This window comes from Ranitomeya variabilis, chromosome 7 (assembly GCF_051348905.1).
Source record: "Ranitomeya variabilis isolate aRanVar5 chromosome 7, aRanVar5.hap1, whole genome shotgun sequence".
Taxonomy (NCBI): Eukaryota; Metazoa; Chordata; class Amphibia; order Anura; family Dendrobatidae; genus Ranitomeya; species Ranitomeya variabilis.
This window is the reverse complement of record NC_135238.1, coordinates 137,234,093-137,259,712: the sequence shown is the minus strand read 5'-3', so window position 1 is coordinate 137,259,712 and position 25,620 is coordinate 137,234,093. Positions and strand designations below refer to the sequence as shown.

Below are 25,620 nucleotides of genomic sequence, written 5' to 3'. Positions count from 1 at the left end.
CCCTGAGAAATAGCCAGCAAGGCTTTTTCTGCCTGAACCTCAAGATTGGGTTCCTCGTAAAGCAATCCGAGCGCCAGAAAAAACGCATCAATATTTGCCAATGCCGGATCTCCTGGCGCTAGTGAGAAAGCCCAATCCTGGGGGTCGCCCCGTAAAAAAGAGATAACAATTTTAACTTGCTGAGCTGAGTCTCCAGATGAACGGGGTCTCAGAAATAGAAACAATTTACAATTATCCCTGAAATTCCTAAACTTAAATCGGTCTCCAGAAAACAGTTCAGGAATAGGTATTTTAGGTTCAGACATAGAACTACTGGTAACAAAATCTTGTATGCTTTGCACACGGGCAGCAAGCTGGTCCACACTTGTAATCAAGGTCTGGACATTCATGTCTGCAGCAAGCTCAAGCCACTCAGAGGTAAAGGGGAGGAAGAGAGGAAAAAAAAAACAAAAAACTCAGAATTTCCTTTCTTATTATCCCACTTCTGCAATGCATTAAACATTCAATGTAGGCCTGGCACACTGTTATGACCCCAATGGCAGAGGGTCTCAGAAATAAATACCAAGTCTGCAAACACAAAAAACCAGCTCATAGGGCAGTGGTAACTGGGCTGACCATATATCTAATCCTAGCACCACAAATAGAAGTAGCCGGGGAACGTGCCTACGTTGGTTCTAGACGTCTCGTGCCAGCCGGAGAACTAACTAACCCTAGAAGGGAAAAGAAAGACCTTTCTTACCTCCAGAGAAAAGACCCCAAAAGTTGGATACAAGCCCCCAACAAATAATAACGGTGAGGTAAGAGGAAAAGACAAACATAAGAATGAGCTAGGTATTTAGCAAAGAGAGGCCCACTAGCTAATAGCAGAATATAGTAAGATGACTTATATGGTCAGCAAAAACCCTATTAAAATATCCACGCTGGATATTCAAGAACCCCCGAACCGTCTAACGGCCGGGGGGAGAACACCAGCCCCCTAGAGCTTCCAGCAAAGTCAGAAATCACATTTAGTACAAGCTGGACAAAAATAGAAGCAAAGCAAGTAACTCAAAAAACAAAGAAGCAGGACTTAGCTTAATTTTGCAAGAGCCAGGACCAGCAGACAGGAGCAACAGAAGGATCTGATAACAACGATGCCAGGCACTGGACTAAGGATCCAGGAAGTTTATATAGCGACACCCCTGGACTAACGACCCAGGTGAGTGCCCAACTGAAGAAAGACAATCCCAGAGTCATATCACTAGTGACCACAAGAGGGAGCCAAAAAGTCTAATTCACAACACCCGACCAGACGAAGAAGACATCGTCGATATACCTCGACCAGTATCGTACCTTCGATTTGTACCACACGGAGTTGTAGACAATGGTAGACTCCCACCACCCCAAAAAAAGATTCTCCAGGGCCGGGGCACAGCGGGCCCCCATTGCCACACCAGAGACTTGGAGGAAAAATGTCCTATCAAATAAAAAGAAATTATGTTTAAGAATGAAGTCAAGAAGGTCCACAATGAAAGAGTCAGAATTTGGTTGCAAATCCAAGAAAAAGAGTATCGCTTGTAGACCATGATCATGGTCAATGTTCGAATATAGCGACTCGACATCACATGTAACCATAATTTCACCCGGGGAAAGAGTAATCCCCTGTAGGGATGAAATGAAATGTGATGAGTCCTTAATATAGGAAGGGAGTTCCAGTACCAAAGGTTGCAAAAAGAAGTCAATGTATGTACAAGCCTTCTCGCATAGGCTCCCTATGCTGGAAACAATAGGACATCCAGGTGGCTTGTGGACGTCCTTGTGGATTTTTGGCAGCATATAAAAAGTTGACACAATAGGATGTTTGACCCAAATAAAGTTCTGTTCTCCTGTATTGATTATGCCCAATTCCAAAGCTCTATCAATAAGCGTTCTCAGTTTTGTAGAATACACGCCAGTGGGATCTGATGGGAGCCTGCAGTAAAATCTAGAGTTACCTAGTTGTCTATGGGCTTCTTCCAAATAGAGGTCATGGGGCCAGAGGACAATATTGCCACCTTTGTCCGCTTCACGTATAATGAACTCACTATTAGATTTCAGGTTGGAAAGTGCACGTTTCTCAAAAGGTGTCAAATTGGCCACAATCGGAAGCCTGGTCGGTAATGCCTCAATATCCCTCTTGGCCATTTCAAAAAAATTCTCACAGCCGGAACAATGGAAAAGGGTGGTGAGACCCGGGACTTATTTCTATGCGGGAATTTGGACCTACCTGAGTCCACTTCTCCCTCCCGTAACAGATCCATGAGATCCTGGAACACTGTTTGTTCAGTCTGATCCAACATCGGAGTAACCTGTGGTTTATTATGAATAATCTGCAAGATGATTTTTCTGCAGAATAGAAAGAGATCCTTTATCAAAGTAAATTTGTCCATAATAATAATAATAATAATGGGGGTGATGGGATTTTTTTTAGATGTTTTTATATTTGTAGTGTCAATAAAAGTTTGCCTTTTATATTTATACTGAATAGTGGTGTGCATTACTTTGGAGTGGTTACTTTTGTTCTTCTTTTTTGCAAACAGTGGTTTACCCCCACATATGGGGTATCGCCGTACTCAGGACAAATTGTACAACTTTTGGGGTCCATTTTCTCCTGATACCCTTGGTAAAATAAAACAAATTGGAGCTGAAGTAAATTTTGTGTGAAAAAAAGTTAAATGTTCATTTTTATTTAAACATTCCAAAAATTCCTGTGAAACACCTGAAGGGTTAATAAACTTCTTGAATGTGGTTTTGAGCACCTTGAGGGGTGCAGTTTTTAGAATGGTGTCACACTTGGTTATTTTCTATCATATAGACCCCTCAAAATGACTTCAAATGAGATATGGTCCCCAATAAAAATGGTGTTGTAAAAATGAGAAATTGCTGGTCAACTTTTAACCCTTATAACTCCCTAGCAAAAAAAATGTTGGTTCCAAAAGACATGTGGGAAATGTTACGTATTAAGTATTTTGTGTGACATATCTCTGTGATTTAAGGGCATAAAAATTAGAAGTTGGAAAATTGCAAAATGTTCAAAATTTTCGCCAAATTTCCATTTTTTTTCACAAATAAGCACAGGTAATATCAAGGAAATGTTACCACTATCATGAAGTACAATATGTCACGAGAAAACAGTGTCAGAATCGCCAAGATCCGTTGAAGCGTTCCAGAGTTATAACCTCATAAAGGGACAGTGGTCAGAATTGTAAAAATTGGCCCGGTCCATAATGTGCAAACCACCCTTGGGGGTAAAGGGGTTAAATGAGGTGTGCCCAAACTTTTGTCTGTACTGTATGTATGTATATATATATATATATATATATATATATATATATGTGTATACAGTATATGTATACCTATAGTATGTGTATACATTTATTTTCCCTGTTCTATTTTACCCTGTCAGTGTGATTTTACATTACAGCGCCATGAATTGCCGGCTTTTCTAAAGGACACGGGTGCGTATTTCTCGCAGGTCACACGCATGGTCCGTGTGTAATCGTTTCTTTCTCGCACCCATAGACCTGCATTGGCGAGTCTCGGCCGTAATACGGTGCACATCGCAGCATGCTGTGATTTCTCTCGCATGGATAATACGCATGAGAAAAAAATGGATCATGGGATCTGCCCCATCCATTAACATTGGTACGAGTGCTATGTGATTTTTTTAGCGCATAGCACTCGTCCGTATTTCTCGCTAGTGTGACTCCGGCCTTAAAGAAATTATGTCAAATTTGGAATTATCCGCTAACCCTGGCGGTCTGACACCTGGGATCCCCACTAATCTCCAGCGCTGACGTTTGGGCGATCATGCCAATCATGCCGATCATGCACACTGCAGCTCCAGCAGTGTCAGTGTGCAGAGCGGAGTGTGCGCGGCTCGGCACAGGCTCTGCAGCTGCTCTGCTCAGGTTGTGCACTGCATCGGGGAGCCTCCTCTCACGCTGCACTCTGCAGCACGCATGCGCTCTCGTAACCTCCTCTCCTAGCAACAGAAGCATCAGCACCAGCCCAGGGGAAGGAGGAGCGGCGGCGGCGGCGGCACCAGCTTGTGTTGCAGAGAGTAGTATAACTGGGGGAGGAGGCAGCTCATCCTCTGTCATGCACCAAGGGGGCGGGAGGGAGGTGCAATGTGCAGAAAAAAATAGGAGAGGGAGCCAGACGGGTGGATACTGTGGGAGAAGGATGCAAGTGCTGCAATAGCTGATGCAGCTATAGGGAAGATCCAAATGGGAGCCAGATAACCCCTGCTGGGGTGTCCGAGCCCCCTCTGTGCTGGAGACAGGAGCATGCCAATGAGGAGCGTGCTGGTGCGGCACCGACACTGAGCAGTACCCCGGTCTGCAGAGCTATGAGATATGGAGGAGGCAGGCAGCTCCCTGCGGCATCCCCGGTCCTCCTCTCCCATGCCTCATCTGTCAGCCCAGCTCTCCTGCCCTGCACTGCTGCACCTCTTCTGTCTGCTGCTGCTCTCCTGCCCCCAGCCCTGGGGAGCCTCTGCCACACAGACAGGTGAGTGCCATCACTGTGCCATTGTCCTGCTGTCACACCTGCAATCTGCCACCAAGACAAGTTTAGAGTAATCCCCCCCAGGAGCAAAAAGTTCCTCCTGCCCCCAAATATAAGAGCGATGCCTTAGCCCGTTCTCCCAGGACTGCCCATGAGCGAGTGCTGCCCCAGGAGCTGTTCTGCCCCAGGAGCTGTGCTGCCCCCGGAGCTGTTCTGCCCCCGGAGCTGTGCTGCCCTAGGAGCTGTGCTGCCCCCGGAGCTGTTCTGCCCCCGGAGCTGTGCTGCCCCAGGAGCTGTTCTGCCCCAGGAGCTCAGCTGCCCCAGGAGCCGTGCTGCCCCAGGAGCTGTGCTGCCCCAGGAGCCAAGCTGCCCCAGGAGCCATTCTGTCCCAGGAGCCGAGCTTCCCCAGGAGCTGTGCTGCCCCAGGCGCCGAGCTGCCCCAGGAGCCATTCTGTCCCAGGAGCCGAGCTGCCCCAGGAGCTGTGCTGCCCCCGGAGCTGTTCTGCCCCAGGAGCTGTGCTGCCCCAGGAGCTGTGCTGCCCCCGGAGCTGTTCTGCCCCAGGAGCTGTGCTGCCCCAGGAGCTGTTCTGCCCCAGGAGCTGTGCTGCCCCAGGAGCTGTTCTGCCCCAGGAGCCGAGCTGCCCCAGGAGCCATTCTGTCCCAGGAGCCGAGCTGCCCCAGGAGCTGTGCTGCCCCCGGAGCTGTTCTGCCCCAGGAGCTGTGCTGCCCCAGGAGCTGTTCTGCCCCAGGAGCTGTTCTGCCCCAGGAGCTGTGCTGCCCCAGGAGCTGTTCTGCCCCAGGAGCTGTGCTGCCCCAGGAGCTGTGCTGCCCCAGGAGTTGCGCTGCCCCAGGAGTTGCGCTGCCCTAGGAGCCGTGCTGCCCCAGGAGTTGTGCTGCCCCAGGAGTTGCGCTGCCCTAGGAGCCGTGCTGCCCCAGGAGCCATTCTGCTCCAGGAGCTGTGCTGCTGGTTCTCAGCCATGTGTTCCTTCTGCTCACTGACCACCTGGCTCCACAGCACTTAGGGCCACACACAGCATAGAGATCAGCCAGAAATCTGCAGTGACCTCTGCAAGGTGTAACAGCTGCAGGATCAGATCCTCTGCTTCCAGGAGGGATAGCAGCTCCCAATGAGGCTGCATAGGGAAGTACTGCAGTAAAGGGAATGCGGATAATGGGACTACTACTAAGGGGCTGATGGCCACCTGGAGCAACTTTGTGCACCGGCTCCCTGGCGCTGGTTAACCCTTCATGGCACATACACTTCTGCAATGCAGTACAGCAGTCATGGCGGGGAAAAGGGATGTCAAGTTTCAAGATTGTTTATCTGTGTTTCATCTAATCTCATTATGTGTCCAGCAAGCGATCGCACTAATACACGAACCTCGTCAGTCATGGATGTCTCAGGTGCACAGCACACTAGGGGGCCATGGGCCAAAATGCTTAATAATTACACTCTGAGATGTTTAATGCGTTCCTGGCCCCTGGTGGCATAGCTTGTGCAGCCCAGTAGTCTAGGTAGGACATTGCCTTCATTTCATATCTCCCTGTACTGCAGTGGCTAGCTGCAATTATGGCCCCCAGAAAGCACTGCTGACTCTGTGCTCGGGAAGAGGAAAATGTTTGCAAGGCACATTTCTAAGATCAATTTTGCCCTGTTCTTAACAAATCATATTTATCTGCAATCTTTATGACCCAGAAGACTAGACGCTCTCTGCTGACTGCGAAATCGCACAATATCATACTTTCTGTATCCTAATAGCTAATTTTTTTTTGTATAAAAGTAGAGAATTTCACAGCCTTCCTCTTGTCTAAGTCTACGTTCACATTAGCGTTCGGCGCCGCAGCGTCGGGCGCCGCAGCGTCGCCGCATGCCTCATGCGCCCCTATATTTAACATGGGGGCGCATGGACATGCGTTGTGCTGCGTTTTGCGACGCATGCGTTTTTTTGGCCGCAAGCGTTGGGCGCAGAAAACGCAGCAAGTTGCATTTTTTTTGCGTCCAACTTTCGGCAAAAAAGGACGCATGCGTCGCAAAACGCAACGTTTTAGCGTGCGTTTTGTTGCATTTTTGTTTGCGTTGTGCGTTGCGTCACCGACGCTGCGGCGCACAACGCAAATGTGAACGCAGCCTAAGACCTTTTCCAGTCATGATAGGGTCTGTGAACCAGTGGTAGACGGCACAATTCTTTGGCACATTAATTATTATTACTTTTATTTGATGATTTTCAAGAAGGTTCAGGAGATTTCATTTTGCTCACTTCCTATTATGGTATCCGGCAATATGTTGCCTCTTATTTACTAAAAGAATCTGCTAACGGGAAAAGTAACGTGATGTATAATAATACAAATCACGGGACAGGGGGACACTTTTAAACACATTTTAAGGCACTTCCATCACTTCTGTATTTTTACATGTCCCAAATGGATGTAAGTTACTACTACTTCCCTCATCTTGTCAAATATAGATCTATAAGAACCTAAAGCTTTAAGCTCTCGGGACCTGATCTTGAAGCTGCCACCGGGCCCCTACTTAGCTTTGTGCCATCTGAACAGTTTGTATGTGGCAGCTGGGCCTTTGGGCCCTGTCAGACATCTGGACCCAGACGCACCGTCCTCCCTCCTCCCATAGCTATATCAATGTGCTTGGTCACTAAATTTAATAGAATTTTACTTTATAACAGTTTATATAAAATGTCTGAATCATAATAGATTATACTGAGAGCAATATGAAATATGTATCAATGTTATCATGGATCTGATCTGTGCTGTGTCATTTATAGTTCTGGCCTCCAATTGTACAGAGGGTCCCTTAGTGCCCCCTTATGCTAGAGAGCCCAAGTATGGCTTCTTACTCTGTACAGTACAGGGTATTATAGAAAAGTAAAAGCAAAAAGTATTATTCTGAAATTTATAATTATAGTGGTGTATTTAAAAGCAAAGTTTATTGTACTTTTATTTAGTAGTTTTGCTGTTCAAATCTTCTACAGGAAAATCTTAAAAACTACTGTCTGGAATTGGTTACAGCATATCATTCTCTGATATACACAGGTTGCATTGTATATCCCTCCCTCTTGCATAGTTCAGTGATCTCTGAATTGCTTTATCTGTTTTATTTTTCCATACTTTTCTTCTTTACACCTTTAAATCTATTTAACCAGCAGACAATCTCTCCTGACACAAAAAGACATCCATGCATTTAAATCACTTCATGTTCTTCCTGGATGTGTATAATTTTATGCATCAAAGCCTTTGCAGCATAGCAAGCTGAAAAGTGAAAAAGATCTTTGGAGCGTTCAGCCCTTCTTGGCATTTTTTGTTTGTAAAATTAATTAAGGTCTATCCACAAAATGAAAAGGCTTGCCACCAATCCTTCACATACTCGGCTATAGCGAGTGATCTATCTGATGTTCTGCATCAAATGCAAAATTCTGCTGGCTGAATCTCTAGTAGAGAAGATCCTACTGGAGAAATAAATTATTAATATAGTGAAACTCAGGAAATTCTTCAATATTTCAAAGAATATCAAAGTAGAAGGAAACATAGATTAGTAATTATTCATCAATAAGTAGACTTAAAATTGTGTTCTGGTTCTTTTCTGGGCTGATTAATAACAAATATCTAGAAATGTATTCAGTGAGGGTTATTTTATATATACAATTATGCTGGGATTAAATATTATTGATGTCACCTCTACTGGACAGAACATACTTCTCACATATCATTGAGGTCTACAGGAACATTACTGGAACTGAACTGTCCTCAATTCTGTTTTTATTGAAGAGAAACCCAATTGTTAAACCTTTAACAGTAAGCAAATGGTATTGGAAAACAGAACTTCCCTTTATGAGCCCCAGAAGCATCTGACATTTGGTTACACGATTATGTCCTCATAAGCACGCTAGCACCTTATATAATACTAGATGGAGGCCCGATGCTATCGCATCGGGAGGGCGGTAATGTCACGATGGGGGCAGGCTTTGCAGCGTTGGGAATCTGTGCCCCATGTGCTCACCCACCTATCCACTCTCTCTTTCCCCATGTGCTGACTTCTCCCGTCTGGGCTCTCTTCTTTGACCTGTCTACCCCATGTGCTATCCCGCCGTCTCTCTCCTTCCTGTGCTGTGTTCTCCCCTCATGTGCTGTCCCATTTGAGCTGTCTCCTCCCTGTGCTCTGTCTCTCTCACCCCTGTGAGCGTTCTCTCTCCCCCATCCAATACTGACATTACATCAGGAGTTCGCAGAGGATACATTTTGTGAGGTAAAATATTGTTTAAAAACAGTTAGTGAAATATTTTACCTGACAAAAGAAATCCTCTGTGATCCCCTGTTGTAATGCCAGTATTGTCTTTTGCGTCCTCCCCTGCCCAGGAGATGTGGTATGCTCCGTACACGGTCAGACACAGACAATTTTTAAAATGATCTTTCGTTCATGGGAAAACCCCTTTAATGTGACCAGCCTCCTCTGCCTGTATGTGACCGGCTTCCTCTGCCTGTAGAGACGTTGCGCATCTGCCGCCGGGCTCAGCCGAATGATTCACTGCGCCTGCGCGGAATTCACACAGGCGCAGTAAATCAGACCGCAACCATCTTTGTGCAGACAGCAGCGGTCTCATTAAAACTGCGCATGTGCTCCTCATGTACAAAGATGGCGGCGGTCAGTGAATCATTCGGCTGATCCCAGCGGCGACATGTTCGCGATGGTGTTCCGCTGGTGGTACCGCCCAAGAGGCTGGTATTACCAGCAGTTTCCATATTGAGACACCCATCACTTGGGTGTCCCAATATGGAGGTTGGTGAACTTCCGCCGCTTGGAATTCTGGGATCCGGACACATCTGGACGGAACAGGATGTGAAGACATTACAAGGTATATATTAAAATTAGTTATATTTCCCATGTCCTAGCCAGGGTTAGAGTCGTTGAGGAGCATGGGCACCAATTTCATTATTACAATACAAGGGTGCCAACCTCTGCTGTCAGGCAGGGTGAGAACAGGGACAGCTACATTATAGCCCTGACCTATATCATACATCTTATAAATTTCTCTTCCCCGTGTTGTTTGCAATTTTTTTATTATTTTGAATGTAGTTTTCCACCCTCCCACATAGGGTCTTCCAGGGGTAGAAGGGACTGTCGACGGTGAGCGGGGGAGCCATTTGCGCAGGAATAGGGTGCCAACCTCCGCTGGTAGGTAGGATGAATTCAGCTGTAGAGTAGGACAAGGCACCTCCCGTGGCCTTCTCTATTTAGTTTTTTTCTTTTGTCTTATATTTGGTGATGGTAATTGTTTTTTGTGCACCAGTTAGATATTTTAAATGTATTAATATAGTGTAATATAGTTCAGTGGGGTTTCTTTCTGTGATCTAAAACCCCTGATTGCTGTAAACCAGTGTTCCTATATAAATATATGGTGTACCATTATTCAAGTCTACTATAATATATCTCTTTTCATTTGGGACTTTAAATAAACACTATGGTGGACTTTAGATAGTCTTTAAGTCATACATAACAAGACAAGTTTAGTCCAAAGCATTGTGACAATGTGAGCTCCGTAGTTTGAAGCTAATGCTATTCCTTTTAGCTGTTCACACTTTCCACATGTTCTTTTCACCATTGTATTGGTGCCATGTTTTTTCCAACAGTTAATTGAATTTTAAACTGTTTGCATCTTGTCTTTGATACCATCATTTTTAATATTTGACAGCCAAAAAAGTTGGAATGAGCATTCTCAAGTTTAGAATTTATCAAGTATCCATTAAATAGAGGGGATAGCTTCTCGAACGTTGGGGATCTAACCGTTGAGAACCCTACCAATACCGAGGACCTGTGCTCTGGAGAGCCTCGTATGGAGGTTGCAATGGTCGATCATGTGCACTGCTGCTCAATTTTCAACCTTAATAGGACCACCTGACATATCCGAACGCTGCACTCTGCTGGTCTTTAGCATTCCCAAACCAATGAATGAGCAGAAGTAGCATGATCCACCACTACCTATTCACATGGGGCTCTTGTTCTTATGATCAGTGGGGGTTTCAGTGGTTGTACCCCAGCGATGGGAGACAAATTTGTGAATTCTGGTCTTATAGATAGGGGATAACTTCCAAACTTGAGAAAACCTATTTAAAGGGCATCTTTCACTAGAAAAATACGCTATTTTCCTGCAGATATGGGGTTAATCTGCAAGTTAATAGTGTTATTATGCTGACCGGTGCCTGCACATAGTCTAAAGCTGCAGGGAGAAAACAAACTTTATTCTCTCCAGCATTGTTCCCATTTGACAAGGTGGTTAAGTCAGCGCTGGTTCAGTCACCACTCTGAGAATAAAGAGCAGCGACTGTAACCGCACCCCGCACTGACAGCTGGCCACAATTCAGAGGGAGTGTCAGGGCCGGGGGCATGGTTACAGCCACTGCTCTGTATACTTGGAGCGGTGTCTGAACCCATCTCGTCCTCGTGTCTGAAACTGCACCCCCGGCCTTGGCTGACAGCCGGCTACAAAGCAGAGCCAGTGTCAGTCAGGGCTGGAGTTGCGCTTTCAGTCATGGGGGCGGTGCCGGTGCTGGTTCAGTCAAGGCTTTGAGAATACAGAGCTGAGGCAGTAACAGCGCCCCCCGGCATTAGGGCTGGCTTTCAGTCAGTCTTGAGGGCGCAGTTACAGCTGCTGTTCTGTATACTCAGAGCGATGACTGAACTGGTGCCGCCACCGTGACTGAAACGGGAGCACTACTAGGGAGAATAAAGTTCATTTTCTCCCTTCAGCGTTAGGCTACCTGCAGCTGCCTGCCAGCATTATAATGCCATTAACCTGCTGATTAACCCCATATCTGCAGCTTAATAGCATTTTTTCTGGTGACTGGTTTCCTTCAAGTTATTTTTTAAGTCTGGTGCTCTGGAGCATAGACATAGAATTGTCAACAATCTAGTAGAATCTCAATGTTTTTTTTTTTACTTTTTACTGGGATTCCTGTCTTCAGAAACAGTTCTTGAGCAATGTTTTCCCCAAAATTATGCTTGGAGCTTTGACAGAGGATTAAGTCAGTGAGCAAGTTATCAACCCCCCTGTCCTAGCTTCTAGTGAATAGCTTGGGATCATTATAACAAAAACCCCTAGCGCAAATGAAATTATAGATCTTCAAATGAATTGAAAATATGCTACTTATCATTCTATTTAACATGCAGGTTTCCAGTCTGAAAAACTTTCCTTAAACCCAATAGTTGACATTCCATTACTAATCCATCAAAGACAACAGAGGAAATTAAGGCATCAATTAAGTCTTTTGGAAGCAATGCTCCTTGCCCGAGACCTCGAACAAATGTCCTTTTTCCCCTTTTCAAATACTGACTTATATTTTTAGTTTGAAAAAGCATAACAAATAAAGTTATAGATTCTGTGAGAATAATACTGGAGACTCTACCAGCTTCTCCTGTTCACTTGAAGTTTCAGTAGTTCTCACTCCGCCATATTATGTGGCTTTGATGTATGTGGAGTTTTTTTTACTGTTTTAGCAGTTTATGGCTCTTTTTAGGGTTGGGACAGTGTAGTTTAGTGTATAGAAGAACCTTAAACCTATCTTTAGCTCTTGGGGACCCATTGGAAATGACTTTACCCTCTAATTGTACCTTGAATTCTTTGAGATGTCATAATCCAGTCTCCTTTTCTGCTTATTGTTTCAAAATGTTCTACGTCCAATTAACAAAGTCAACATTATGTTTTCTCTCTGTTGCATGTTTTTTTTTTATATTTCTCTATTCTATTTTATGCCCTGGCCTCCTTTTTCAGATATTTCTACTTCTTATTCATTGTCCTAAACAGCCATTCATATTACAAAACAGTAATAAAAATTCCATTAATGACAATTGCATGTATTTTCATAAATGTTAAAAGGGAGGTCATGGCATGCTTGACCTTTTCACAGTAATTGCTAAAAGGTAGTATACACAATCGTGTTTCACGTCTTTACGTGTCACAGAATGTTTGAAGGAAAAGATACAGTAATTCCACCCAAAACCATTTATTTAACTGAAAGTCAGTTATCACAGACCCTTGACAAAGGACCTTTTAGAAAATCAACTGTAATTAAGGCAGACTGAATAACTAGTTCTTCGTTTCTTGTACTTAAACTCACCTATACTTAAGTAAACTTTTGCCATGGCCCTAACCATACTAATTATTTAGATTACTTAGAATAATTTTACTTGCTTTTGATGATGAATGACTTTCATAGTAATGATGAATATTAGACATTTTTGGGCAGTAATTTGCACACTTTACATTCTGTCACATTGACAAAGCATCTTCATATGTTGTAAGAAGGTTTAGCATACTGTAGGGTCTCAGGACTACTAAATAATATTTTGAGCTTGATAGACTTTTTAGACTTACTGGGGTATTCCCATCTCCAAGATCCTTCACCAATATGTAATATTAGAAAATGCTTCCAATTAGCAATGTAGTATAGTTCTTCTGATTCGCTTTGTCTCTTTTCTCATGTGCACACATTGTAGCACCTTGGGTATCCATGGTTATGACTACTAGCAACTATTTAACTGTCACTATTTCAGTGATTGTAACCATGGATACCTAAGGTCCTGCAATGCCTGCACATGAAGAACGAGACATGGAGAATTAGAAAAATTATACCACATTTCTAATTGGAAGTATTTAAATATCTTGCTTTCAGCATTTTGATAGTTTTTAGTTGCTGTTAATCCTAACGTTTCCAATAAATGTCAGTATATGTAGTATATGATTACTTATTATTATAATGACTTTATTTTTACCTACGACATCCTAGGTAGCCACTTCTAGCCAAACATTTTGTGTAGTCCAAGTCATCCTGCAGAGGCTTTCTGTTCTGCATGGTGTTCATCATTTTGTAGGCATCATATGTCTGAAAAAATAGACATTGGGTTACCAAGGTCTTGGAGAAGGTCAGTGGTAAAAATTATTATCTGTAGCATTGTTCTGCTGTCTATTTAGCAGCAAGTCTTTGACAGCTTCACTTTTCTCATATAGTCAGACTGTCATGTTAAAGCGTGGAAAATGCTATAGAATTTTTTTTTACAAAAGACATTAAGTGTTGAAGATCTTGTTTGTATTGAAGTTTATAGATCTTTATATTTCTCGGTTGCATTTCTAGCTCATCCGGTGAAATACTTTCTAACGTACAGTAAATGTAATTCAATAAAGTCACAAAGTTAGCTTGAATGATAGTAGTATAGATTTTTTTGAGATTTCCAAGTTCAATTTTTTGAAAAGTTAATTGAGATCTCGAAAAATGAAGCTAATCAAAGTAGGTTAATTAATGGATTATGTCCCCAATTCATTAAGACCAACAATCTTCCCCTGGTCTGGATGAGGGATGTAATGGAGTCAGATGCCTCTGATTTATTAAAACCCATAAGGCGCCTCTGTGTGTCCCAGGAATGGCATGTGCCTCATTGTGTCTCACCACAAGTCTTAGAGTAAGATTTGTGATGTAAGAAATGCCATTGATCGTTAGATGAGCTGTGGCACCATGTCCTGTCCGTGCCTCTCTCCCGTCCCAGCGATACCCATTTGGGCAGAGCTGGAAGAAACTGACATAAAAATGCCAAAGTTGCTAAATTTTTGTTCAACTCCCAAGTTGCGGCAACATTTTGCGGATTTGCAAAGCAATTTACACCAGAATTCTGGCAAAATTGCTGCTGAATGAAATGTAAAATGATTGTCTAATGGCAGGAATATGTAACCGTCACTTGCAGGACTTATGCTATGGAATACTTGCTGTGACAGATATTTATTAACGAAAATCTCCAAGCTTTAGGGATTTAAGCATGCATTCAAATCTTCTCACATGTCTTCGTCATATCAAGATCGTTTTATCTAGATTTTCCTTATAAGCCAATGCAGTATCAATCATGATCTCAGCATGATATCTGCTATTGTGCCTGATAGGAGAGGTATTCATAGGAGCGTGATTAAGAATTACTGTTCACATTATAGAGTCAAAGCTAAATATAACATGGTCTGCATTTGTCTCATCCCAAGTTTTCATTCTGTTAAACAGATGGTAAACTGTTCGCTGTACACTTGATGGGCAAACAAGAGAGTTGACAAAAACTAAAACAAATCTTAATAATGCGTTACAGAAAAAATCTATTAATTTTTCCATGCTTCAGAAATTGATTGGACATTAGAAAATAAGTTTGTACAAGGTCAATGGCCTGAGACCATCCTAAAGAGATTGTCCATGATACACTTGGAGAAGACGACAAAAGGTCATCCGGAAGTGAATGAGGTTTCTCATTGTGACTCCTGGTTGATTTGTCTGATCTTGGGCTGATGGGAGGAGAAGTCTAGATATATTACAATTGAACAAGAAGAGTTTCATGTACTGTATGTGGAATAAATTACTGTTCATCAGTTTACTGCACACCATTATGGACATTTTAGACGAGACATTCCGGTCTGGTAAATCACTACTGATCTGCTATATACAGGCTGATGTGCAGTTGTTTACTGGTTTTGCTTAGACAGACAAAATAATATTCTATCGCCACAGAACAATCATTAATATGATTGTCCTGCTTCCGTAAAATATCATGGAATCGTCAGTTTTTGACAGTTCTGCCAAAAGGCTGGTAGCTGGGGCAGGATGAGTGCAAGGGGTGTGGGGATGCCTTCTTCTTAAATTAATGATGATGTGCGGTGTTCTTACGCCACAGTCCCTACTCCTGTCCCAGACTGGAGTAAGGTTTGTGGCGAGGCGCATATAGGCACATGCCACTTCTCTCACACTCCTGATTTATTTCGAGGCACGTGCTTCTAAATCAATCATGCCCCCTCATCAAGACTGGCGTGAACAATACTGTTTTTTATGAATCTAGACCTATGTTTTTTATGCAAACACAATAGCATAGTATAGGGTACGATTGAGTCCGATGTCAAAAACATATACCACTGGTAAAAGGGTCAACCACAGTCCAAAACTGCAGACTTCATGGCTCCAGTTTTCTTGTCTATACTCGATTGCGCGGTCGTGGGTTCCATCTGAATCCCATTTTTCTAGGCTTCAAACTCCTAACGGAGACTGCAAGTAAGGCTGGACCGACATACAGTGTGAAACTAGCCTAACATTTTATGTGGCTTCATTAAGCATCATATAACCTAAGTGATAAGCCCTGAAACTAGGAAACCTTAGCAAAAGACTGGGAAATATACTCCCAGACAGCATGTGGATATGTGATAGGGATTGCTACTTGGCACAGACCCAGGAACTGACCCTACAGACAGACTACACACTTAGGCCGGCCTCACACTAGCGAGTTTTACAGACGTAAGAGCGCAGAAATTACGTCCGTAAAACTCGCAAAATAAACGGCACAATTATTCTCAATGGGGCTGCTCCTATTAGCCGTATATTACGGTTCAGTATTATACGGCTTTCTACGGCCGTACAAAATCGCAGCATGCTGCGTTTGTCAGCGTATTGCGCAAAAAAAATCGCTAATGAAAGTCTATGGGGGCGAGAAAAATACGGATTCCACACGGACCTGCAGTGTGACTTGCGAGAAATACGCAGCGCTGTTAGTGAAAAGTCGGTAATTCAATTGCCGGCTTTTCATTTCTCCTGCACAAACCCGACAGGATATGAGACATAGTTTACATACAGTAAACCATCTCATATCCCCTTTTTTTTTGCATATTCCACACTACTAATGTTAGTAGTGTGTATGTGCAACATTTCAGCGCTGTAGCTGCTGAAATAAAGGGTTAAATGGCGGAAAAAATTGGCGTGGGCTCCCGCGCAATTTTCTCCGCCAGAATGGTAAAGCCAGTGACTGACGGCAGATATTAATAGCCAGGAGAGGGTCCATGGTTATTGGCCCCCCCGTGGCTAAAAACATCTGCCCCCAGCCACCCCAGAAAAGGCACATCTGGAAGATGCGCCAATTCTGGCACTTGGCCACTCTCTTCCCACTCCCTGTAGCAGTGGGATATGGGGTAATGAAGGGTTAATGCCACCTTGCTATTGGAAGGTGACATTAAGCCAGATTAATAATGGAGAGGCGTCAATTATGACACCTATCCATTATTAATCCAATTGTTGGAAAGGGTTAAAAAACACACACACACATGATTTAAAAGTAGTTTAATGAAATAAACACAGCGGTTGTTGTAATAATTTATTGTTCTCTCAATCCATCAGGAACACCCTCGCTTGGAAAAATAATAAACGCACAAGATACATACCTTCTGGTGAACCGTCTCGTCCCACGAGGTAATCCATCTGAAGGGGTTAACTAATATTACAGGCACGAGCTGCGATAAACCACTCGCTCGTACCTGTAATCCCCGGGTGCTGAAAGGAAAGCAGGATCTGTACTTACATTGAGTCGCGGTGAGGCGCCCTCTGGTGGATGTTCTCATGAACTGCAGCCTGGGAACTTTTTCCCACGCTCCAGGTCATATGAGGACATCCACCAGGGGGCGCATCACCGCGACTGAAGGAAATGTAGGTCAATGACCTACATTTCATTCATTCGCCGGGGAATTACAAGCACGAGCACCGCTGCATTTAGCAGGGCTCCTGCCTGTAATATTAGTTAACCCCTTCAGATGGATTACTTCGTGGGACGAGACGGTTCACCAGAAGGTATGTATATTGTGCGTTTATTATTTTTCCAAGCGAGGGTGTTCCTGATGGATTGAGAGAGCAATAAATTATTACAACAACCGCTGTGTTTATTTCATTAAACTACTTTTAAATCATGTGTGTGTGTGTTTTTTAACCCTTTCCAACAATTGGATTAATAATGGATAGGTGACATAATTGACGCCTCTCCATTATTAATCTGGCTTAATGTCACCTTACAATAGCAAGGTGGCATTAACCCTTCATTACCCCATATCCCACCGCTACAGGGAGTGGGAAGAGAGTGGCCAAGTGCCAGAATAGGCGCATCTTCCAGATGTGCCTTTTCTGGGGTGGCTGGGGGCAGATGTTTTTAGCCACGGGGGGGGCCAATAACCATGGACCCTCTCCTGGCTATTAATATCTGCCCTCAGTCACTGGCTTTACCACTCTGGCGGAGAAAATTGCGCGGGAGCCCACGCCAATTTTTTCCACAATTTAACCCTTTATTTCAGCAGCTACAGCGGCCAAATTTTGCACATACACACTACTAACATTAGTAGTGTGGAATATGCAAAAAAAAAGGGGATATGAGATGGTTTACTGTATGTAAACCATGTCTCATATCATGTCGGGTTTGTGCAGGAGAAATGAAAAGCCGGCAATTGAATTACCGGCTGTTCACAGATATCACGCTGAATGAAATCTAAATACAGAATATATATATATGTGTCTCAATGACATATATATATATATACTGTATATATGTTTTCCCGAACATTTGAGCACATAAATCCATTAGATGTCGGTTTTGCAAGCCTGCGAGAAAATCTCGCAGTACGGATGCCATACGGATTACATACGGAGGATGCCATGCGCAAAATACGCTGACACACCCTGACTACGGATCAATATTTTGGGAACATTTCTTCGTATTACGGCCGTAGTACGGACGTATAATACGTGGCGTATTGTCTTACGCCAAGTGTGAGGCCGGCCTTACTCTGGCAAAATTCTGATATTGGAGGCTTTGATCCTGGACTGACAAATGCCAACCAGATGAAGGCTGGCATGCCTTTTAAATGACATCTAGAACCTTTCTAATTTCATTTTTCCATTGTTGCCATCATAAAGATAAATATATCTTCCTAAGTACGGTAAGTAAAATGCAGATGTCAGTTATATAGTGGGGCTAAGAAGTGTTCATTTTATGATGCATGACTCACAGTTTTGCTGAACTCTGTATAGTCTCCTATGAGACAATGACTGAATGCAGTAAAATATATTTTTTTTCTCTCTCCAAAAGCTCCACACCGCAATGAGACTGCAGGAGGCACGGCTGGCACATTGGCAGATGAAGAGCAGGCATCGCAGCATAACAGCAGCAGTAGGGAAAGCACTAATCACAACCAGAGCAAGGAAATGCACAAAGAAATCACACTGCCTTCAAGACTGGTCTATTACCTTAACAAGGAGTCTGAGGGTCCATACCACATATTGGATACAAAGGCAAGGGACCAGCAGAAGCATAACCAGGTATTACTGTATGTGCCAGCGGGCAGGACGGACGAAGTGTCAGCTCTATATACTATACAACAAATGTAGCATATGGTATCGGGGGCAGTCTCATAAGCCAGAATCGCCATTAGTCATGTACTATTTTATTGGAGGACACATCATGTGGTGGGACATCACATTGGAGAGTAATACACTCGACTGTGTCTAGGGGTAACCTACGTTTCGTTCAGTTAATAATAATAATAATAATAATAATAATAATAACAATCTTTATTTTTATATAGCGCTAACATATTCCGCAGCGCTTTACAGACATTATCATCGCTGTCCCCAATGGGGTTCACAATCTAAATTCCCTATCAGTATGTCTTTGGAATGTGGGAGGAAACCGGAGTGCCCGGAGGAAACCCACGCAAACACGGAGAGAACATACAAACTCTTTGCAGATGTTGTCCTTGGTGGGATTCGAACCCAGGACTCCAGTGCTGCAATGCTAACCACTGAGCCACCGTGGTGCCCGTTCAGTTGCACATATCTAACATATGTTTCTTTATAGAGTTAGTAATTATCCAGGTCATGTTCTGAAAAATACACAGCAATGAAGTGACACTACGCTGGTGCGCAGTCCAGTTCTCACTGTTCGGTACTGTTATAAAGTCCTTACTGCAGGAGACATGTTCCAGGGAAAGGTCTTGGACATTGCTATTATTATTACTGCACAATACTGTCAGGAAATGCCAGCAGCTCTGGTTCCACATAAAGGGGGGCAAGAGTCATGGGTGACTCCTAATTACTTGGGTAGCAGTATCCTAAAGTTATGAGGTCTTTAAGAGCATTTCACCCTAAAATAAGAAAATATGTCATTTATGATTATAGAATGGTTGTTTTATTCTTCCTTAATTAAATCTGTTCCTGGCAAGCCTGGATGGCAATCAACATGGCTCATGTATGGAGATCACGAAGCTTCCCAGACCAGTTAATGTCCAACCTTCCTGGTACTATAGTCATTCATCCCTGCTCTTGCATCTTCCAAGCAATCTCTATTGGAATGATACAGTTGAAATAAAATAAGTGACCCCTCAGAAATTACCTGGAATTCGGCATTGATCACTATTAAAATGGTAAAATATTTAGAATTGAGAGTCCTCAGTGGTTGATACCTTTTAATGGCTAACTGAAGTTAGCCATCAAAAGGTATCAACCACTGAGGACTCTCAATTCTAAATATTTTTCTATCTACTGGCTAAGGCTACTTTCACACTAGTCCGTCGGTACGGGCCGTCGCAAATCGTCGGCCCAATGTACCGATGGACAGTGTGTTAATTTAGCACAACTAGGGCAGCGGATGCAGCTTTACAACGCATCCGCTGCCCCATTGTGAGTTCCGGGGAGGAGGGGGCGGAGTTTCGGCCCCGCATGCGCGGTGGGAAATGGCATTACATGGAACCTTTTTTTGGTGCAGACGGTTCGCCAAAACATGATGCATCCATCGCACGACGGATGCGACGTGTGGCCATACGTTGCAATGCGTCGCTAATGCAAGCCTATGGAGAAAAAACGCATCCTGCGGGAAACTTTGCAGGATGCGTTTTTTCTCCAAAACAACGCATTGCGACGTACAGCGAACAACGCTAGTGTGAAAGTAGCCTTACACAGTACCAAGATATATATCTTTCCTGTATTAAAATGGTGTCAGTTTGTGACCTAAACCTTAAGTAAACGCAAACACAATCTAAACTAATAACCCACAAAGGCCTTGAGTCATCAAAGTGTTTATGCCAAAAAGCTGGCATAAAACATGTTGAAAAGTCAGAAAATCTTGCGCAACACAGAGTTGTGCAAACATTTTTTGATTTTTGTCATTTTCATGCCAGTTTTGGGCAGCTCTGCCAAGAAGGACTGAGCTGGGGGGGGAGCTCGGATGAGCATGGTTACACCCACCTGGAAAATTAATCATTAGTGCTGGTGTATCTTATACCAGAAATGTTACTCCGGTCACTAACTGAGGTAACAATTCTGTTGAAGCATGTACGCCTGAAAAGATGTGCCTATTTCATTGCGTGGCGTGCGTCTCTTAATGAATTTATCAGCTCATATTTCTACACATCCATCATCAAGACTGGAGTGCAAAACATTAATCCTAATGATTTGGGGTCCAAAAAATTGTACCTTTCTTGCTTATCATTGGGCACATTGAGTAAACATCTCCAGTGCTGTGAGAAAAAGTAAGTGAACTCTGTGTTACTTTTTAAAGAGCTAGTTGGCAAAAGGTGTTTCAATTAATGAGATGAGATTGAATGTGTTTCATAGATACTTTACCAATTAAATAGAGGAACAGAATACCTGGCTACTGTTAAATCTGCCCTTCTCAAGAAAAATTGGTTAGTGTGAACTATGCCTTGATGCAGACAGCCTTCTCAGGTCCTCTGGAGCTATTGAGATGCATGAAGCTGTAAAAGGTTACAAAAGCATTGCTAAAGACCTGGGAGTACATCAATCCATCCATTAGATAATGGAGTGGGCGTCCTGTGAAAATCAGTTCAAGAGCACAACCGGCAATCCTAAAAGAGGTGAGAAAGTGTAACGGCAAAAGAGCTACTGAAGACTCTACAAATTTCAAAAAGCTCTATTCTTGTGTCCACTAATAGAAAAACACTGTAAAAGAATGTTTACACTGACTATGACTGTGGACATTATCAAGAACACCAAGATGGTGGTGTAGATTAGGGCACTTTTACACCAAAGCCCCCCATATTTAGTAGGGGAAATAAGTATTTGATCGCTCTCAGATTTTGTAAGTTTGCCCATTGACAAAGACATGAACAATCTATAATTGTAAGGGTACGTTAATTTTAACATTAAGATATGAAATATCAAAAATAAAATCCAGAAAATCACATTGTATAAATTGCATAAATGTATTTGCATTTTGCAATGAGAAATAAATATTTGTTCCCCTACCAACCATTAAGAGTTCTGGCTCCTACAGACCAGTTAGACGCTCCTAATCAACTCCTTGCCTGCATTAAAGACAGCTGTCTGACGTAGTCACCTTTATAAAAAACTCCTGCCAACAGACTCAATTAATCAGTCAGACTCTAACCTGCACAACATGGGCAAGACCAAAGAGCTTTTCAAGGATGTCAGGGACATGATCATAGACCTGCACAAAGCTGGAATGGACTACAAAACCATAAATAAGACGCTGAGTGAGAAGGAGACAATTCTTGGTTCATTAGTATGAAAATGGAAGAAATACGATCTGGGGCACCATGCAAAATCTCACCTCGTGGGGTATCCTTGATCATGAGGAAGGTGAGAGATCAACCTAAAACTACATGGGGGGGGACTTGTTAATGATCTCAAGGCAGCTGGGTCCACAGTCACCAAGAAAACCATTGGTAACACATTATGCCGTAAAGGTTTAAAATCCTGCAGTGCCCGCAAGGTTCCCCTGCTCAAGAAGGCACATGTGCAGGCCCATATGAAGTTTGCCAATGAACACTTGGATGATGCCGTGAGTGATTGGGAGAAGGTGCTGTGGTCAGATGATACAAAAATTGTAGTGTTTGGCATTAACTCAACTCGCCGTGTTTGGAGGAAGAGAAATGCTGCCTATGACCCAAAGAACACCGTCCCCACTGTGAAGCATGGAGGTGGAAACATTATGTTTTGGGGGTGTTTCTCTGCTAAAGACACAGGACTACTTCACTGCATCAATGGGAGAATGGATGGAGCCATGTACCGTAAAATCCTGAGTGACCACCTCCTTCCCTCTGCCAGGACATTAAAAATGGGTCATCGCTGGGTCTTCCAGCAAGACTAAGACCCAAAACATAAAGCCAAGGCAACAAAGGAGTGGCTCAAAAAGAAGCACATTAAGGTCATGGAGTGGCCTTGCTAGTCTCCAGACCGTAATCCCATGGAAAACTTATGGAGGGAGTTGAAGCTCTGAGTTGCCAAGCGACAGCCTCGAAATCTTAATGATTTAAAGATGATCTGCAAAGACGAGTGAACCAAAATTCCTTCTGACATGTGCGAAACCTCATCATAAACGACAAAAAAGGTCTGACTGCTGTGTTTGCCAACAAGGGTTTTGGCACCAAGTATTAAGTCTTGTTTGCCAGAGGGATCAAATACTTATTTCTCACTGCAAAATGCTAATAAATTTATATAATTTATACAATGTGATTTTCTGCATTTTATTTTTAATATTCTATCTCTCAATGTTAAAATTAACCTACCCTTAAAATTATAGACTGTTCATGTCTTTGTCAGTGGGCTAACTTACGAAATCAGCAAAAGATCAAATAATTTTTTCCCCCACTGTAAAACAGCTAGCTTTAGGCCAAACTATCTCACCTGTATCCCTCATTAATAGCTCAGCTCGACTGGCGTCTTTTGTGAGAGAGACACTGACAGACTCTTCTGGGCTTAGGTTATCTCCCGGAGAATTGACGTTCAGAAGTCTGACATGTCTCCTACTCTCCCCCGACATCATCTGTATCATCAGACTGTCAGGCGATTCTGCTGATATCCGTGTGCTTGGCAGACATTAGCCTAGTGTGTTTGGGGGTCTTAGTGGTGGCCATACATGATAGTTGTTAGCCGACAACCTTCTCACTTAAGCTGCCTCCCTACACACTCGTATGTATGGTGAGAGGGGAGGAAGCCATGGTGGACAGCTCATCTCCAGGAAGAACAAAAGGATCGTCCGTTTCAATTCAGAATGTCTACACATCTACACATCATCTGTTGGGGACCCCATACAGATTAATTGGTTGGACGATCCCTCTGAAATTGGTGGGTTTGAGGGTCTCTAATGTATTTTCGGTTCTTAATCAGACCAACAACAACAACAACAACAACAACCTGATAATACTTTTGTCTTAGCCCATGATTTAGACACATTTTTACATCATGTATAGTTTTCATAGTATTGGATGTGAAAAGATGTGCTTATATTTCTGTTAGTAGTGAGCCATTATATAATCGTGGCAATTATGAATGTTAGATTACTGTTAGCTATATTGAAATACTTGAAGGCATGTTTTTGTGATATATCCTTTCTGCTGAGTAGAAGATATGAGTTGGGAGTTGGTTTTCTTAAGGACTGGGCTTGTGGCATGATGAGGGTCATAGAGTGAAACAAAAAGCTACGTATCACTGGTGTCTGATAGAACATGGTCCTCAATGTTGCTATGCTGAGTTTATTTTCAGAGTTTTCTTCTTACAGTTACGTATCTGGAAAAACATTTTTTTTTGTCTTTTTACAGTATGCACAGGCCTCCTGGCATGTAGCTTTCTGCTAAATGTAACAACAATGTCTTAGAGATGTAGGGTATAACTGTAATGTTTGGAATTATGTAGGATTTACTGTTTCACAAAGGCATGTCCACCTACGCACGGAAATTTGCAGAGTAGCACATGGTGAATTTCAAATACATAGTTACCCTAAATATAACAGCCTGCCCCTGCTGCTTTGCTGATTGCTCCATGGTGACCTTTCTGGGTTCTGGAGAATTGCAGTGTTCCAACCTGAAATCACTCTCCTCAGTAAATGCCAAGTTCTCTCAGCACAGCTTAGAGCTTTCAGAGTAAAGATGGTAAAGATGTCTTCATGAGTATCTCTGAGTGCTAAGCTTTCAGGCGCCTTACAGTTCTATTCATTTTGGAACTAGATTGAATGTCAGAATTTTCCCGCTTCTTTGGATTGCATTACAAGCATGATTAGCAATTCTAGCATGTTCACATGGGCTTATATGTCACTGACTCGTGTTACATGAATATTTCTTAATGTAACAGGTGTCAGGGCTGGGCACTGGCACAACTTCTCCTCATATGACACTATGTGTTTATTGCCTATTGCAATTTGGCACACATTCTCTTATCTGTAAATGGCAGTAAGTCTCTATTTATAAGTTGGCGAGCCTTTTTATTTGGGTATATTTAATTCACCATATGACCATGATACACTCAGGATCATGTGTTTACATATTCAGCATAGTCATATTAATTAATATTCTTGCTTTGAAATTAAAAATTGACCCGTCATTGCTCCAAGATATTTCTTTCTTGATGTTGCAATTTCAATGATGAGGGATATAATATATATATATATACAGTACAGACCAAAAGTTTGGACACATCTTCTCATTTAAAGATTTGTCTGTATTTTCATGACTATGAAAATTGTAAATTCACACTGAAGGCAACAAAACTATGAATTAACACACGTGGAATTATATACTTAACAAAAAAGTGTGAAACAACTGAAAATATGTCTTATATACTAGGTTCTTCAAAGTAGCCACCTTTTGCTTTGATGACTGCTTTGCACACTCTTGGCATTCTCTTGATGAGCTTCAAGAGGTAGTCACCGTAAATGGTTCTCACTTCACAGGTGTGCCCTGTCAGGTTTAATAAGTGGGATTTCTTGCCTTATAAATGGGGTTGGGACCATCAGTTGTGTTGAGCAGAAGTCTGGTGGATTCACAGCTGATAGCCCTACTGAATAGACTGTTAGAATTTGTATTATGGCAAGAAAAAAGCAGCTAAGTAAAGAAAAACGAGTGGCCATCATTACTTTAAGAAATTAAGGTCAGTCAGTCCGAAAAATTGGGAAGACTTTGAAAGTGTCCCCAAGTGCAGTTGCAAAAATCATCAAGCGCTACCAAGAAACTGGCTCACATGAGGACCGCCCCAGGAAAGGAAGACCAAGAGCCACCTTGGCTTCTGAGGATAAGTTTATCCGAGTCACCAGCCTCAGAAATCGCAGGTTAACAGCAGCTCAGATTAGACACCAGGTCAAGGCCACACAGAGTTCTAGCAGCAGATACATCTCTACAACAACTGTTAAGAGGAGACTTTTTGCAGCAGGCCTTCTTGGTAAAATAGCTGCTAGGAAACCACTGCTAAAGGTACCTTCACACTGAACAACTTAACAACGATAACGATAGC

General features: G+C 42.9%; 1 protein-coding gene across 6 annotated transcripts in view; it reads left to right on the top strand.

Annotated features, from left to right (window-relative positions):
- The first annotated feature begins 4,138 nt into the window (after positions 1-4,138).
- Positions 4,139-25,620, top strand: part of ADAM23 (ADAM metallopeptidase domain 23) — a 410,305-nt gene continuing 388,823 nt past the window's right edge. For 4 of the 6 annotated variants that reach the window (XR_013218285.1, XM_077275748.1, XM_077275751.1 and 1 more), the window contains exons 1-2: positions 4,139-4,530; positions 18,449-18,678. Coding sequence is in view for 5 of the 6 variants with exons in the window: in XM_077275748.1 (XP_077131863.1) it covers positions 4,377-4,530; positions 18,449-18,678 (384 nt within the window). In the remaining variant the exon portion in view is untranslated. The remainder of the gene's footprint in view (positions 4,531-18,448; positions 18,679-25,620) is intronic. The other 2 variants (XM_077275750.1, XM_077275752.1) reach the window with 1 other exon arrangement.